The following is a 16,873-nucleotide window of genomic DNA, read 5'->3' as shown; positions in this document are numbered from 1 at the left end:
CAGCTTAGAAATAACACAGGGATGAACCAGACACGTGGCAGGACTGAAACTAGCACTTTGTCTTCATCCCATCAGGAACTGGAACAAACCCTGCCACGCTCTGGTGTGGCAAAGGTGCAGTTTGCAGTAGTTAGGGTAAGAGAAAGGAAGTTTAATCACCCCTCCCGACCCCTAACTAGCTCTCTTCTTTCCCAATCCTCTGTTGCCTTCCATTTAGTCGGCTGTGCCTCTACAGAGGGAGCAGAGAGCGCGTCTAAAGAATTCCAGCTGAAGAAGTTTGTATTTTACAGCAACACACAACAAACAAAAGTGTTTACACCCGACGATAGCGGAGACAACTCCAGAGAGGGTTGATTCTGTCCACCCAGTTGTCAAGATGTTACATGATTTCACAGAATTTCACTGAATTTTAGAGTTGGAAGGGACCATAGAGATCATCTAGTCCAACTCCCCTGCTGAAGCAGGATTGCCTAGAGCTAGAGCATGTTACTCAGGACTGCATCCGCGCGGGTCTTGAAAATCTCCAAGGAAGGGGACTCCACAACCTCCCTGGGCAGCCTGTTCCAGGGCTCTGTCACCCTCACCGTGAAGAAGTTTCTCCTCATATTTGAGTGGAACCTCTTATGTTCCAACTTGTGCCCGTGATGCCACACTTAGCTCCAGCTAACCTCTGCAGGGCTGTCACCCATGTCGTAGCCGAAGTCGGCAACTCCAACAGAACTTAAGTGTCTCTTTAGAAACTGCACACACAGAAACACATGAACATGGCAAAGTCTGATTTTCTTCACAGCGCTGGCAGTTCTACAAGCCAGCGAGGGCAGAGAGAGGGTAAGAGAAACGTGAAGGTTGAGGTCCATCATTCTACTCTTATGCAAGAGAAACATAGAAAATGCATTCCTTAATTAACCTTGCTTGGCTGTAAATTTCCAGTGTTGTTATTCCATGCAATTGTGGTATATTGCAGTCAGAATACTTCTCCTCTAGAAAGGAAACAAGTAAATTGACTTCCTCTCTTTTCCTCTCTATCTCTTCTTGTTCACTCTTACGCACAACTCCATTATTTCAAATTCTGTTACGACACTATTCTGCGAGAACAACCCTCACAGTTAATGCAAAGGTGTTTACAAAGGTGCTATCTGATTTCATTGAAAGCAAGCCAGGATGCTTAACAAAGAGCCAAGACAAAACTACAGGAAAAGTGGTACAGCCTTACTGAAAGGTGTACGACATGGGGCTAAAATGCACAGCAAGGAAGCAATTTAGCATTTGGTGGTAATTCCAATGTGAATGCATTTTCCAGCCTTTCAATAACGGAGGACAGTTTTAGAGTTAACATAAAATAATCCAAAACACATTTGATGGGAGTTATTTCTCTTTCTTCCCTCTTTAAAAGAAAAAAAAAAAAAGGGAAAAAAAGAGACCTTCAGACCACTTGATAAAGGGCTTTCCACGGACTTTATCAAAGCTGACTCACGCCAGTCTACCACAATTTGGCACTTGGAGAGCTTGCTGCCTTTCAGCCCCGGGAAGGGCTGTGTGCCCGCTGGCAGGCAGCGGAGCAGGATGCAGTTACCATGGCACTGGGACGCCTGGCGACTGGGGAACCGCCACAGCGCTGTCACCCACCCAGGGACCGCGGCAGGGGAAGCAGCAGGTGGATCTCTGAACACAACGAAAAACAGCAGCAGCATGAATATCCTGGCTAACAAACATCCTACGCACAGAGCCCCTGTGTGCTCCATTTCATCGCTCCGGCGAGGAGAAAAGCAGAGGGACAGCAACAGCAGCAGCATACATGCACACGCGTGTCGACACACGCCGCTCTCTCCATGACTTTACCCTCCAGCACTGGTACAGATGTCTGTATCAGTTTGTCAGAGCCACTAGCCAGCTGGAATCCGGCTGAGAAAACACCCTCATTGAGCCTTAAGTAATACACGAAGTTTAATGGCTTGACTCTGACACCACATGAAGTTATTTCACTTAATAAAGCACAGCCGCTCGTATAACCGTGCATTTATCTGCCCCGCTCACACCTGCTCCTCCCAAACCCTCTTGCTGCCCCCTATATCAGTTTCTAACATAAATTAGTGGCAAAGCATTGATTATCTGATATACGTTTAGGAAATAAATGGATCAGAAATAGAATTAGCAAAACCAAAGGGCTTTTCAAACAAGACGCAAGCGCACAAGAGAAGCACAGGATGCCCACGTGTGAGCTTCATACAGCACTTGGGACCAGCAGCTCCACTTGGAAGGAGGAACATCTTAACAACACAGCAAAACCTGGACTGTGACAGAAGCAGAGAAGGACACGCTAGGGTGCCCAGGATAGACTTTTGGGCTGCAGTGGCTCCTGAATATAAAATACAAGGTGCTAAACTGCTATTGGAAGATACATTCTTGAATTGAGGTTGTTCAGCCTGGAGAAAAAAAGGCTCTGGGGAGATCTTATAGCAGCCTTCCAGTAACTCAAAGGGACCTACAAGAAAGCTGGAGAGGGACTTTTTACAAGGGCATGTAGCAATAGCATGAGGGGTAATGGCTTCAAACTGCAAGATGGTAGATTTACATTGGATACCAGGAAGAAATTCTTTGCTCTGAGCGCGATGAGGCACTGGAACAGGTTGCCCAGAGAAGCTGTGGATGCCCCATCCCTGCAAGTGCTTAAGGCCAGGCTGGATGGAGCTTTGAGCAACCTGGTCTAGTGAGAGGCTGATGATTTTGTGTTGTGGGTAGGGATTAACGTCACCATTTCCCCTGTGCTGGAAGGATCATCACTCATTCGCCTTTCCAACAAATCTAAAGGTGCTTCAGGGATACTCCTGGATGCCCATAGCCCTTGCCAACAGTAATACAGAAAATCAGTGCTCAACATCTGGGAGCTTAATTCATGCTGTTTAATGACTCAGGATGACATTACATAGCTACACAACAGAAAATAAATTACAAAGTCCCCACTGCTAAACTCCCGGGTACCCCAGTTGTGCTACAGGGTACAATTTCTCACATCTGAAAAGCAGTTTTTATGGTCTTGGGTTCCTGTTTTTATCTCTAAAATCAGCCATTCAGCCTACTCCTAAGTGTTGCATAAACATGACACTGCAGTAGACAACACAATGCATGAAAGTTATAAATGTAAATAAGCTCATCAAATAGTTGTATTTGCTCATTTTACCAAAAACTTATGATACAGTTTAAGTATGTGCTCACTTGAGACAAATACCGTGAGAACTCATAAATTCCACCCACTGCATTATCTTGTAACTGATCACAGTGTAACCAAGTATATTTAAATATAGAATATACCTAGCCATTATGTAGAAGATAACACTATGAAAGAAAATCATAATAAGGGTGATTCTGATAAGACAAGGACAACTGGAAAATGTTTTGAGGCACATGAGTCTAAGACCTTACGTAAAATGATTACTGGAAAGTACCAAAATATCTGTTCTGAATTTCTGCTGTAAAAAGCATTAAATTCAAAAGGTGAGCAACCTGTTTGTCCTTTCAGAGTTTAGCTGCCTTACTACATCAACTGGAGAATTCCCCTTGAAATCTTCTCAAGACTTCTTTTCCCCTACTGGACAACCAGTTAACATTGGCCCATTGTCCCTATAAAATGTCCAAACCCTTGAACTATCAGCAGCTCTTCATCAACTCCAACAAACAGACTGGACCCTGCTCTTGGATACAGCATGAATCCAAGTACCTCTGAATACAATACTCCAACTTTTTTCATTTTACTGTAATGCACCAAACAAGGCCAAGTGCTCCACGTAGCTAGTAAGCTAGCATGAAAGGATACTACACCTCGCAGTGGGATCAAATCCAATATCGTAAGCAGGAATAACTCCAGCAGTAACAGAGTTTAGATTGAAGTTGCATTCAGCCTTCACTCTAATGTAGAGTTATAATGAGATAACAATGGGATTGAGGTGATTAACTATAAGCAGAAATAAACCTTCCACATCAACTATTTAACTGCAAATGCAGGAATGCCCTGTTTTTATTTTTCCCTTGTAACACTCTTAGCAATTCTCATCTTAAAGACCATTCAAACTGGCAAGAGCACCAAGTTCTTCCCAAAGGAGGAGTATTATTTCTTGAGATGTAACCAAGACCTTGGAATTGAAATACGTTTTTGTATCTCTTCTCCAGTTAAATATTCTGCATTGTGTTTTAACATCAGAAGTAGTGCTTCAGGTTTGCTCACTCACAATGATTTTCATTCCTGAGACCCAGTAAGCCCTCAATGCTGTATGTAAGATGCGATCCTTGCCCTCTTACAAGGATCAATCTGTTCTTTTCACTATGGTGACTTCATCTACTTTAGTTCTTTGTCTAAACAGCAAAGCAGAGGATTTTGCAACAGCTGTGAAAATGCTGAGCAGAATCAGGCCCATTAGATCTTCAGAGTCACCCATTGCTATTGCACCTATATATCAAATTACAGAACTCTTAGGATGTCTTTTTTTAGAAACAAGTTTTGTGCAAGCATTCAAGTTTAAAGCCAGCACTTATAAGGAACTTAGCAAAAACATGATTGGGAACGGGATGCCAGGGGAATAGATGATTCTCTCATCTGAAATGCATAATTAGCTTTTGGTTAAGTGTGCAATTACCATTAAAATTTACAATCAAGTATGATGGTGTTCTAATTTTACCTCCTTTAAATGAAAGGATTAACTTAGTTACCAGTGTTATTTCTTTGAATCCCTTCCCTATGAGGTGAACTGCACAGTAACAACCTGTCATCCAGGCGACAAATGCTATAAAAAGCTTTTAAAAACATCACATATTTGCCTTCTGGGTGGCTATGCAGCTCGGGTTTTATTTTGGTTTACACTTTTTTTGTTGTTGTTTTGTAATGGTAACTGCCACTCAGCGTAATTAGCAGTTGTCATATTTCTGTTTGTAAAGATCCTTCCCACAAAAACAGAGTGATGTTGCTTTGCACCCTCTTCCCAGCTGTGCCTGAGAGCTGTAACACGGGTTTTAGACATCCACTACCGCTGATCTCAGACCCCCACAGGTTTCAGCAGTCAAGCCATAGAAACATTCTTGTTAGTGGGAAAGAAAAAGCCATACTCACCCTAGCAGTTTAAATCTGATAAGCAGCACCTTAAAAGAAAAATCATACCACAGTCTAAACATGCTGTCTCCATCTGAACATCACATCCTTTTGCCTTTTAACCTGAAGTTAAATTTAACCTCTATTTACCTTTAAAAAAGGAGGTGGAAAGTAGTTTCAACTGTGACATCGGCGCCCAAACCCTGAATGTAATTATGTTTATTATTAATCACATAGATTAATAGTTTATAGTATGTTTAACAAAATCGAGGCTCCACTGTGCAACATGCTCTACAGAAGTATGATGATGGTGTGAAGCAATTCCTCACCCAACACACATATTGTGTGGTGTGCAAAGCGGTGTGCCCTGCAAGCCTTTTGGGCTAAAGACTGCCAGTGGTTTTCCATGAGGAAATCTGTGTTACTATCCAAAGAGCTCATAGAATTAACCTAGACTGGGCCAGTGTGAAGGACCAGAGTCTGTCCCTCAGCAGTTAACCCCAATGCTGCGCTGCTCAAGAGTTCTGCCATTATTGCTACTTAGCACCATTATTACTTAGCACCAAGAGACACACAACGCACAGAAGGAAAAAAAAAAAAAAAAAGAAAGAAAAAGAAATCTCACATTGCTCTCACCTAAAACCAATGCCACTTTTATTCATTAACCCTGCTTCCATCTGGATCTGGACAAAGTGGCCTTCTCTAGCTGCTAGGCAACCTGAACGCTGCATTGAGTATTAACTGCACGCATTTGCTAAGAATATAATAATGTTACCTTTGAGATTTATTTATAATAAAAAGCATACCTGGCTGAAAATATAATCGCTTTCCATCAGTAATTAGCAACTCTAGGAATACAAAACTGTTGGTCAAGAAAGAAATAATCCACACATACACCCCACATGCAGAGAGATATTATAAATCAGCTCCTTACAAATATATTGTAAGGGAGATGCTTTACATGAAAGTATTATTAGAGATGACAGTGGCATTTAAAAAAAAAATTCTAATCCAAGACTTACATTTATGTAGATATTAGAATGTCTACATAATATATTAATATATTTGCTTAAGTGATATTTTAAATTAGAAATGTTTAAGTTACCAAACCTCATCCAATTACAAAATGAGCTTTCTCAGTAAAGGTCACGTATTCAATTTACATAAGACCACCGTTCCTAAATAAGACAGAAAAGACTTGAAATTAAAACACCGTCAACTGATCTTGGAGTTCTTTAACAAAGGAAAAAACCCACAAAACATTATTACACATAACCCCTCTCTGCACCATTTTGCTGTTTTCTTCTCTAGCATCAGAGCTATCATTCTGCCTTAAAACCACTGTAAATATCTTTACTGTGTCGCATTCCTCTCGAATCTCAAAAGGGAGAGAGTGTCCTTTCAAGTCTTTTCAAAGCAGATCATTTCCCAGACTGCCAGGTCACTAGCACAACTGATAGGAATCTTACTAAAATATCAGTTTGGGTGATTGGCATGTCAACAAAGCAGGAGGCCCACCAGTGACATCGAGATTGAAGGGAGCAGCACTCTTCTTTGATCATTACACATGACAGCTTGTCAAATCCCCAGTCACAAAATATGGACCTCCTCAAACTCAGCGCAAACACAAAAGCTAGATCTCTACCTTAAAAACACTCACCAATTTCTACTGGAGATATTAACCATGAGACAGGCCAGACAGACATTTAGGGACACACTGTTAGCCTTTACACACAGCTGCATGGCACTTGAAGCAGTATGAATTTTTTCTTAGCTTTAAGAAAACCCAAGGAGCTCTTTGTAGCTGGAACCCTACACCCAAGTCCTCTGCTCTTCTGTTCAACACTTGCAAAAGTCAATGCAGACAGTCCCAACCATCACCCAATCTCTCTGGATCGCAGCACAGCTGTAGTAACTTGAGATTCGTAGGACGCAAAACAAGGTTATTTGTGGCACAGCTGCACGCACTCAAGAGCTCCACAAGCACCCATGAACTGAAAGAAACCTGGCTCTGCAGAGCAGAGAACATTAGAGGGTTCTACAAGTGCTCCTCTCTGGATTTTATAAAGATATTTGAAGTGGTTAATTTAAACACTTGTACCTTCTCCTTCTACACTTTCATTTCACGTTGGACCTGGTTCAGGTAAGACTTAACATTAAGCTTAGAGGGAGCATAATTTAAAAAAAAAAATTAAAAAAAATCAATATAACTGGAAAGTTGCAAGTAAAAGCAAAGTGTTCAACGGCGCTGCAGGTCCCACACTCACAGAAACTCAATAGCAGCTGTAAATCTTTCAAAAAAGTAATTGGAAGACAGGTTGGTAAGAAAACTCTTCCTTCCCACACATAGGAATGCATGGTTTTGGTATGCTAATAGTCCCCACTTCTATTACATGTACCCAAAAGAATACATTGAAATTACAAGTTTAGTCTCAGGACAGGCAGGAGGTAAACAAGTTCAAATACTGTGGTTTTTACAGAGGTACACACTCATTGTTTTTGTTAAATCCTTAAATCATGACTCACATCAGGGATCCATGCAAGGAACACAGAGAGAAGAAAAGAACACAAGTCACTCTGGAAACTGTCAAACACTTACATGAACCTTTTATTGAAAATGAATTTTAAGTCAACAATGCTGTTGGTAACTCCAATATTACAGGTCCTATAGATAACACCCTCTGAGGAATCCACCTGACATCTCTGCTTATAAGAAGGTTAAGGTTATTAAAGCCTTTTTCCCCCCAAAGCCTTCAAACAGATTCAATTAATATTATTGCTTCATTCATTTTAATCCCAGTATCTTTGAAAAAAAACACAAAAAACCTCACACAAATATTTCATGTTGCTTTCTGTCTTGCTTTTACACAACTTATTAGAGAATGTCACGTTCCAAGATTAAGAAAGACAAACTGGATAGTTGCTTACGGGGCCTAAACTACAAACATTCTTATTACCTAAACCCTAAATTAAATCGAACAGTTTCATGTCAGGTTATCTACATTAGTTTCAATGCCAGAATTTTGCAGCATAAAAAGGATCTTTTATTAAATAATTTGTACCTTGTTCCCAGCAACACAGAAATAAAATGACTCATATTGTTGCAGTAAAAACAAACCAAAACCAAAAAAACCCCAAAAGTTCCTCATCTTAGATTCTCATTAATTTATTATGACTATTCAAGATAGTCACAATAAATAAAACCCCAATATGATTACTATAATATCACATTTAAATGCCATAATTAAAGATTGATTATAAATCAGGTGTATATAGAACAATTAGAAGAATACACTATTAGCTGGGGCAGAACTTGGGTAGAAATGCTATGCAATTCCAACTCATCTTCAAGTCTGAGCTTTAAGCTTAACTAAGTAGGCAGCTACTTCAAGTTAGTAACCTAACTCCTTTAAAATTGCTTAAGCGAATACTAGCTTCATATCTTCTATTTGAGATCTTTTCTTTTTATGCAAAACAGAAGAGAAGAATCTTGCTAACTGGAATTCCAGATGGAGCCCCATGGTCCTTTAAAACACAGCAATATGAGCCTAAGTGTTTTTTTTAAACACACTGAGTAATTCAGTGGGATGCAGAGGGTTTAAGCACCATCAGGATAAATGGCACTTGCACCGAAGGGTTTAAGTCATTTGCCAGCAAGTTGAATAAAAGAAAACAGTTGGTTTCCATAAAAAGGTACATGATGAGCTACTGAGAATTGCTTGGCCTTAGTCTGCCACACTGCAGCTCAGGAACTTTTTCTTTTTCTTTTTTTTTTTTTTTTTTTTTAAACATGAGCCTAAGTGTTTTTTTTAAACACACTGAGTAATTCAGTGGGATGCAGAGGGTTTAAGCACCATCAGGATAAATGGCACTTGCACCGAAGGGTTTAAGTCATTTGCCAGCAAGTTGAATAAAAGAAAACAGTTGGTTTCCATAAAAAGGTACATGATGAGCTACTGAGAATTGCTTGGCCTTAGTCTGCCACACTGCAGCTCAGGAACTTTTTCTTTTTTTTTTTTTTTTTTTTTTTTTTAAACTAGGTTAGGATCCTGTAATTCAAAAAGGCTGAAAACGTCCCATGACTGGGTGTTTAAGCAGAAGGAGCCTCCAGCTTACCTGCACCACTTCTCCTCCCATTTGATTTACCAAGAAGTCGTGTCAGCAGAGATGGTTTGAAGCACACCTCTGTCTTTCCCCCCCGAGGAACCCTGGATGGATGAAGTGAGCTGGCTCAGTGCTGCTGAGCAGGTACATGAGTTGCAGGAAGATACGAGCATCTATTTTGGAGGACATAAGCTCGTAGTAGAAGCTATGTGCAGAGTTCACTCATTGAGGACTCACTGAATTTCTCCACCTACTAGTAACAGCACTTTTTTGAGTGAGCAAAGGGCTCTGGACCTGCTCTGGGTTTGCTGCAGTTTAATAGTTCACTGACTCCTCAAAACACAGAGCAGCTGCTCAAGACCATATCAGGAATCCCACCAGTTGAGACACCAATACAAAGAGAACTTACTCAGCTATACTGCAGGGAGACAAATAATACACCCACACAAAACTTATGAACAATCAAAATCTATATTAATCCAAAAAATCTACTTCCAAACAAGCTATTTTTTTACCATGGTATCCTTGCTGGGATTAATATAAAGCATTTTTGAAAATGCTGGCACTTACCCAAATCTGCAGTTTCACCCGCTTGTCATTCCTATAAACTGTTTTCACTTTGAAGTCAATTCCTACTGTGCTAACGAAGGCTGGTGTGAAAGTGTCATCGGCGTATCTGAAGAGGAAGGATGTTTTACCCACGCTGCTGTTGCCAATGATCAGGAGTTTGAACATGTAATCAAAATTTTGATCTGAAGTATCTTTCTGCCTGTATCTGGCATCTGTTACTGAAGCCATCTAAGAAAAGGACAAACATTGAAAAAGAACAGATTTAAGAGCAGTTCAGCATTTGTTTTCCTTAACTGTGTATACCATATGTTTAGCTTATCTCTCTTCTTTCTAATATCATAACCGCTCTACCTGCTGAATAAAGAGGAATACACCTTGAAATCTTATTTTAAACCCTCACTTGAAATTTCTATTATCCACTTGTAGCAGTAAGATTTCCAAGCCCAGGAAATATACCTGTTGCACTGCTTTGTGTTCAAAAGAATAACAGATGGCTATTGCAGATTGTTCAAATTCTAGTGGGGAAACAGCATTCTTTACTCCAGTGGCAGGGTGCCACTTCTGTTGCTCCAATAAACTGCAGTGCAGCAACCAATAACTAAAATCTTTGTCAGTGCATCCAGCTATGCAATTCATCAAGCATCCTCTAAGGTAAACCTAAATAATTCCTTTTATGACTTCTACAGAAAAAAAAAAAATTAAAAATCTACATTTCTAGCACAGGCACCACCACCATTTTATCCTTAGAAAAGTTCTGTCCTCAACATTTACAATGGGAGAAGATGAAACATCAGGAATTTCAACTGACAACTTTGAATCCATCCAACACGTATGTACTCTCAAGACTGCAATTAAAATAAATGGCACCTGCATAAAACATGAGGGCTCAGTGGGGCTGCAGGCAGCATTTGGAACAGATAAATTATCCCTTTTTATTACGGTGACGAGAGAGTTGGGGATGCTAGTGTGCAGCGGGGATGGGGAAAGATGGAGCTTCAGAGATCCCTCCTTCTCTTGAGACCCTGAAGTGGATTCAGAAACCAAAAAAACAACTGCGACACCTGAAATACCAAGATGGGTTGAAGTCACTGAGCAGCCCCGGCTGCTTTACCATACACAGCTCAGACACTCCACAGGAGAAGGCAAGGCCCTGAGTTTTCATCTCTGTTTGTAAAGAGCAGAAGACAACTACACAGACCAAATTACTATGGAGAGGAACGAAAGGGAACTTCTCCTTTTAACAGATGTATCACATTTTTAATCTTGAATGCTGTTTCAAAATCAAAGTGAAGGTCTCAGCTCCTTATAACCAGTCACGGGGTTGTGCAAACTGGAGCAGTGACAGCACGGGTCTGATTAGCAGCTACTTGTCCAAACTAGGATATGTGCTACCTGTGTGTAGAGTCAGAAAACACTGAGTGGGGACAAAGTCTCCTCTTCCCCTGGCATCCAAATAAATGAGTTAATTTTGCCCTCAACTCGGATTCATGGACACCTCTGGGAACACAGTTCCCACCACGTGCCCAAATACCTCCCTTCTTAGGGAGTCTCACCTGCACGCAGGGTTTCACCCACCAAAAAAAAATAAAATGAAACAAACAGTTTGAGACTCACTGCAGTTAAACAGCTATAAACCAAAATCCTGTCCAAAGGCAACCTAAATTGGGATGACAGTTTAACTTAAATTCCCAACAGAGGGGAAGCAAACCAAAAGCAACTCAGTTTAAACTTCTGTAAAATCTGCATAACTGTTTATCTCTGATTAAACACATGCAACTTTCTCACACAGAAAAGGGTTGGTGCAGCAGACATTTCGTTCACAGATTGCATTAACAAGGACAGTTTCTGAAGAACTTTATCAGTAGCTCAATAGTCAACAGCTGCACTGAATGCTGTAAAATCTTCCCACAAGTGATTCTCTGTAGGATACAACACAATTCTGATACACACTCTTCTGAACTTTAGCTGCTCTTCAGTAAGACCTCAGTCCTGTGCAAGCACTCCAGGAAACCCAAGTACGAATTTTCTTCTCACCAGTTATCAGAAGAGGGCTCTTCTGCTTATCCCTGGTGGCTTGTAACAGGAATTTCTAAAATGAAGAGTTCAACACCCAACTGACTTCCACACACACACTCAGGCCAACGCACTCACTGCCTCGGTTCAGATGCTAGAAATCTCAGCTGCAAAAATTACAAATTCAGATGATTAGTTGATTTGTACCAACACCAAGCTGGGAGACAGTAAGTTACCTATTTGAGTGATTTATCTTCCTCAAACACATACATAACTTCCACAAATGCCATTGAGAACACATATGCACTTGCTAAAGAACAAAAAAAAAATTAAAATCTCTACTTTGCCATTCCACTCACACAGAGGCTTGAAAGAGTGAGATGCCCTCATCACTTGAAGCCTGGCCATTTAAAGATTCAGAAGCAGACCTTTAACAAAGAAGTATTCTACTAATCATACAGGAATCAATATCTTCTTTCTACCCCTGTCTTCACAGAATCCATCTACGCACTCCAAGCTGATCTTTTAAATGAAACACTGCTGCTTCTATTAACCCCCCCCTAGATTGCTATAATCAAAAGTGTACCTGGCTACAAACGCCACTTTCAGATCTCAGTTAAAAAAGCAATTACAGAACGCGGCCGGCGAGAGAGCAGCTTTGTTAGAGGCACAATGCAGAAAATAAGATCCAATGATACTCGCAGAGGACGCGGGGCTGTTGTCATAGAAGCAGAAGACTCGCTGGCCGGCGCGTCCCCCCGTGCTGCGCCGGAGATGCTGCAGGTTGGGTTGTCACAGGCAGCATCGGAGCGCAAAAATTTCAAAGAAAATTCCATCCCCTTGCTTAAATTCCACTTCTCCCTTTCCCCTCCTCGGGTCAATAGAGTGAAACTGAAAGGACTTTAGTACTAATTACTGATTACTCCTCTGATTGCAAGTCATTACCGAAGCTGTACTCCTCCAGCATTCGGGCTGAAAGCGTTTCACAGGGTTTGTGCTTGAATCCTGGTGCCAGGAACTAGAAGATCTTCCTCCCCTCCCTTCCCCTTCCCCACTTGCTGTCCCCCCAGCTCCAAGCGCCCCCTGGTTATGCCGGTCCCGAGGACGGCGCAGAGAGCTGGCTCACAGAACGGAGCGATCCCAGTTAAAAATAAATCCTCCTACAACTTCTCCTGGTTTAAAAGTTGGTTCAGTCCCTGATCCAGCACAGCTGAGGGAGCCAGGCGAAGGGGACCGAGGGGTGGGAAGGGATGGCAGTTGCTATGCTACTGAGAGAAAGGTCCACCAAACCCCATCTCCTGCAGGCCCTCGGCACCTCAGGGAGGTTCAGCATCAGCGGTGGAAGGAGAAGGCGATGACACACTGATGTCGGGCAGCTCCTGTCCAACTCATCAGAATTGTGTTCCCTCCTTGGTGAAAGGGTGTTTATTTGGCAGCACGACCCCCTGCTCTCTGGGCGCACGGCCACAGATGGGCTTTGCTTCGGACGACTAAATTGGAAGAGGGAATATTTAGATTAGATACCAGAAAGAAATTCTTTCCTGTGAGAGTGGTGAGGCACTGGAACAGGTTGCCCAGAGAAGCTGTGGATGCCCCATCCCTGGAGGGGTTCAAGGCCAGGTTGGATGGAGCTTCAAGCAACCTGGTCTGGTGGAGGTGTCCCTGCCCATGGCAGGGGGTTGGAACTCAATGATCTTTAAGGTCCCTTCCAACTCTAACCATTCTGTGATTCTATGAGTCCACGTACAGCAGCAGCAGCAGCATCTCTGCTGCTTTACAGGCACCTGCAGACTAACCAGGGTTTTGTCACCGAAAACCAAAGTCAAACACAACTGGCACACAGCGTGCAAAAGAAAGGCTGGTGGCTGTTTCCATTTTGACTGCCTCGGAATAGTCCTCAAGAAAACACCTATAAGAGGAAAGATTTAGCTACATTACAGAAAACTCATTACACAGGAGAAGAAAAAGCTGTCCTTGAGAACACTTCAGTATGAGACCTTGCATCTTCTAGTTCTTTGCCTGGGTATCCCACTTCTTTGTAGCTAAGAGCATACTAATATTGACAACCTGTTTTCCCCATATGCTTTAGCGATGGGAACAAGGCCTCAAACACATCCACTTCCAGCTAGTTTTGCAAGAATAGGCACTTATGTAGCTATGAAATACTTTATTATTTCCCTATTGAGGAAAAAGCCTGCAGTGTGAGCTCGTCTTTTATTAGATAGAAAAACCACATAGGAGGAGGAGGATGCTACAAAAGCTCTAAAGCAATAAAATCTTAATCAGAGCTTATTGGCCACCAAAGAATACGTTCCTCAGTCAAGGTGTCTCTCTGCTTTTATTTTCTATTTTGGCCTAATGAAGTTTAAAAAAAATGAAGCCTATCACTATAAGACACCTCCATGAGAAACCAGTCTTAGCTGCTTTCAGTACTCCCCGAAATGTGTCCCATAGATGGCTCCACACAGCTATGCCCTTTAATTTGTGACCAACATCATGGTGAAGAATCAAACCGTTCTGTAGTGCAACACAAACCATCAAAGTGTTACTGCTCTTACAAATCACTAAAACTGGTCACTGCTGCCCCAGTTCTGTGGTATTTACTGCCTGCAGCCAATTTCTATGAGAAAAAATTCAGTGAAAAGGAGTCCATGAACTGTCTAAAGCTGATGGTGTTGGCTAGAAATCAACAGGTATATCTCAACATCCATTTGCTTCCAGAAAAAAAAACAACTAAAAACAACTGATGTTGAATTTAAGTGTTTCCAGCCATTATAATTTTGGCTACAATCTACATATGTTTTGTGTTATACGGGACCAGTGGCAATTTAAATGTGACCTTTTAACAGCTTCATCACCATCCACTAGCACACACACCGCCTTACAGAGCCACCAGTGCTAAACCATTCCTTTATTTCAGAGTCCACACTTTTTCTTACTTCCCTTTCATTGTTCCTGAGTTCCAGCGCTCAGGATCAGCCAACAGAGAAAAACCAAGAGAGAAGTTAACGACTATCAATCTAGAAGGAGCAAGTGGTCACAGCAGGCAACAAGAGCAAGGGCAGAGTCACAAACACAGCTGTACCTGTCAGACTCCTGGCTATCCATAGGCACTGAGGAGTGTGGAAGGAAGAAAAGAGGTTACTAGATCCACTCGTTTAATAAAAGCAGAAATAACGAGGCTAAATAAAGGTAGAAGTTAAAAAAAAAAAAAAAAAAAGCCCACGTATATTGTGCTAAAGTCAAATAGATCACACATCTGCCAAGGCTCTTATAGAAACATAGGACAGGAGCACTGTAGACAACCCTGAAGATGCTAAAAGACTGTGGAAACTATTCTGTAAATTACGTGGTAGGTAAAAAAAAAAAAAAACAAAGCCCACGTATATTGTGCTAAAGTCAAATAGATCACACATCTGCCAAGGCTCTTATAGAAACATAGGACAGGAGCACTGTAGACAACCCTGAAGATGCTAAAAGACTGTGGAAACTATTCTGTAAATTACGTGGTAGGGAAGAAACAAAAAAGTAGCTAAACCAAAGAGATTTCTTTATCTCTAGTATTTACAGCTTAGCAGTAATCTGTGAGAGACATTACAGACATGCAGCGTAACTTCTTTTTGAAAGAGTTAATACCTTGTGGGGTTCCTCCTCTCCCCCAAAGTCTTAAAAAGTGCATCTATGTTAAAAATGCTCTAGTCACAAATTACACATCTATGTCAATTCTCTATTATAAAACCTCACTCCTTTAAGTGCTCTGTCATCTAAAAAAAATATATTTTTCTTTTTCAGGAATTAAATCCTGAATCAGATTTCTATCAAGTAATTGATTTATTTTTTCTTTTACAGCCAGCGTACGCTGTCCTAGGAATAAAGCTTATAAAGGAAATAAGGTCATGACCTTAAGAAGTCTTATACAAACACTAGTACTACAAGAGAGATCTATCAGAAGCAGAAAACACAGTATGAGCAATTAACATAACTGCTAATAAATATTGCAAGCAAGCGATAGTTACCAATTTAGATCTATAATCCATGAGACAGATAGAGGCTTTGCTGTGGGTATATGAACCAAGAGAGTGGTCACACTGTTGAACCGGCGATGTAGAAGCAAAAGGATTACAATGTTTACGGTAAAGATGGATAATGAGAATATTATGTAAGGGACTAATGGGTAGGCAGGTTAGGCTGTGAACACACGCTGCGTAAAGGTCTGAAGGTAAAGAAAGGGGAAAGCCCTGAGGCGCACGAAAAGAACAGAAATAGCATTTGAGCTAGGGACAGATTAAGATAACAGCAGATATTTGGAGCCATCAGTTTAAAATTTACCAAAGGGACTATATCCAGATTAATCTAAAGTGAAAGTTCCAGATAAATCCTGCAAGTGGGTGCAAAACCTCAGACAGGAATCGTTACGCTGCAGAAAGGCAGCAAAGTAAATGGAGCCCAGGAGCAGCTGAAATACACCCGTATACATCGGTGTTTCGCACAAAGCCTGGGTCAAAGTCTACTGCACTGCAAAGGCAAACTGCAACGGGACGTGGAAATGCCTGCAACCCCCCTTACAGCACATCTATACCAAAATAACTGCCTTAAAGTAATAGTTATTCCAGATCAGAGCCGAAAAACGTAACAGAATTTAGTCCTCTTTTTCATGGCTAATCTAATGTGAAGACCAACTTTGTCTCTGGTGCATTTCCTCTCCAGCAAACTGGGATAAACCACCGTTTTTCATCTTGCCTTGCATTATCTTGCCTTGTGGAGACTGCCAAAGCACACGGACAAGCTCAGACCTTATATAAATAACAAGCTGCAGCCACCTATTTCAGGTCAGAATTTGGATCAAACAAGGACAAATCCTTTCTCACGATCCACACAATTGACAATCACCCCCACTTGGCAACACGTCAGGGCCGTGCTCTCGCCCCAGGTACTGCACATTTCTCACCATTGGTTACATTTCCTCCTGTTCTCACACCCCTGCCCTCCGTGCCATTCACCTTGGTACTGCCCAGAACTTGATTTTGAGGTGTCATCCAAATGACTTAAATTGATAGATCTAGAACAAAAATAATTCAACGGCGTGAACAGAAAGAAAATAAAGTCTAC

General features: G+C 41.4%; 1 protein-coding gene across 2 annotated transcripts in view; it reads right to left on the bottom strand.

Moving 5' to 3' along the window:
• The window catches only part of RAB3B (RAB3B, member RAS oncogene family), a 53,034-nt gene extending 37,173 nt beyond the window's left edge, over window positions 1–15,861 (bottom strand). The window contains exons 1-2 of one of the 2 annotated variants that reach the window (XM_014939513.1): window positions 15,781–15,861; window positions 9,752–9,979 (exon numbers count right to left, since the gene is read on the bottom strand). In XM_014939513.1, coding sequence (XP_014794999.1) covers window positions 9,752–9,979; window positions 15,781–15,801 — 249 coding nt within the window. In that variant the 5' untranslated portion in view covers window positions 15,802–15,861. Of the gene's footprint in view, window positions 1–9,751; window positions 9,980–12,350; window positions 12,469–15,780 lie in introns of those variants that run through there. The other variant, XM_014939514.1, reaches the window with a different exon arrangement.
• Window positions 15,862–16,873: the final 1,012 nt, after the last annotated feature.

The sequence above is a fragment of the Calidris pugnax genome, unplaced genomic scaffold (assembly GCF_001431845.1).
Source record: "Calidris pugnax isolate Ruff unplaced genomic scaffold, ASM143184v1 scaffold18, whole genome shotgun sequence".
NCBI classification, from domain to species: domain Eukaryota; kingdom Metazoa; phylum Chordata; class Aves; order Charadriiformes; family Scolopacidae; genus Calidris; species Calidris pugnax.
This window is presented reverse-complemented; position numbering and strand designations above follow the sequence as displayed.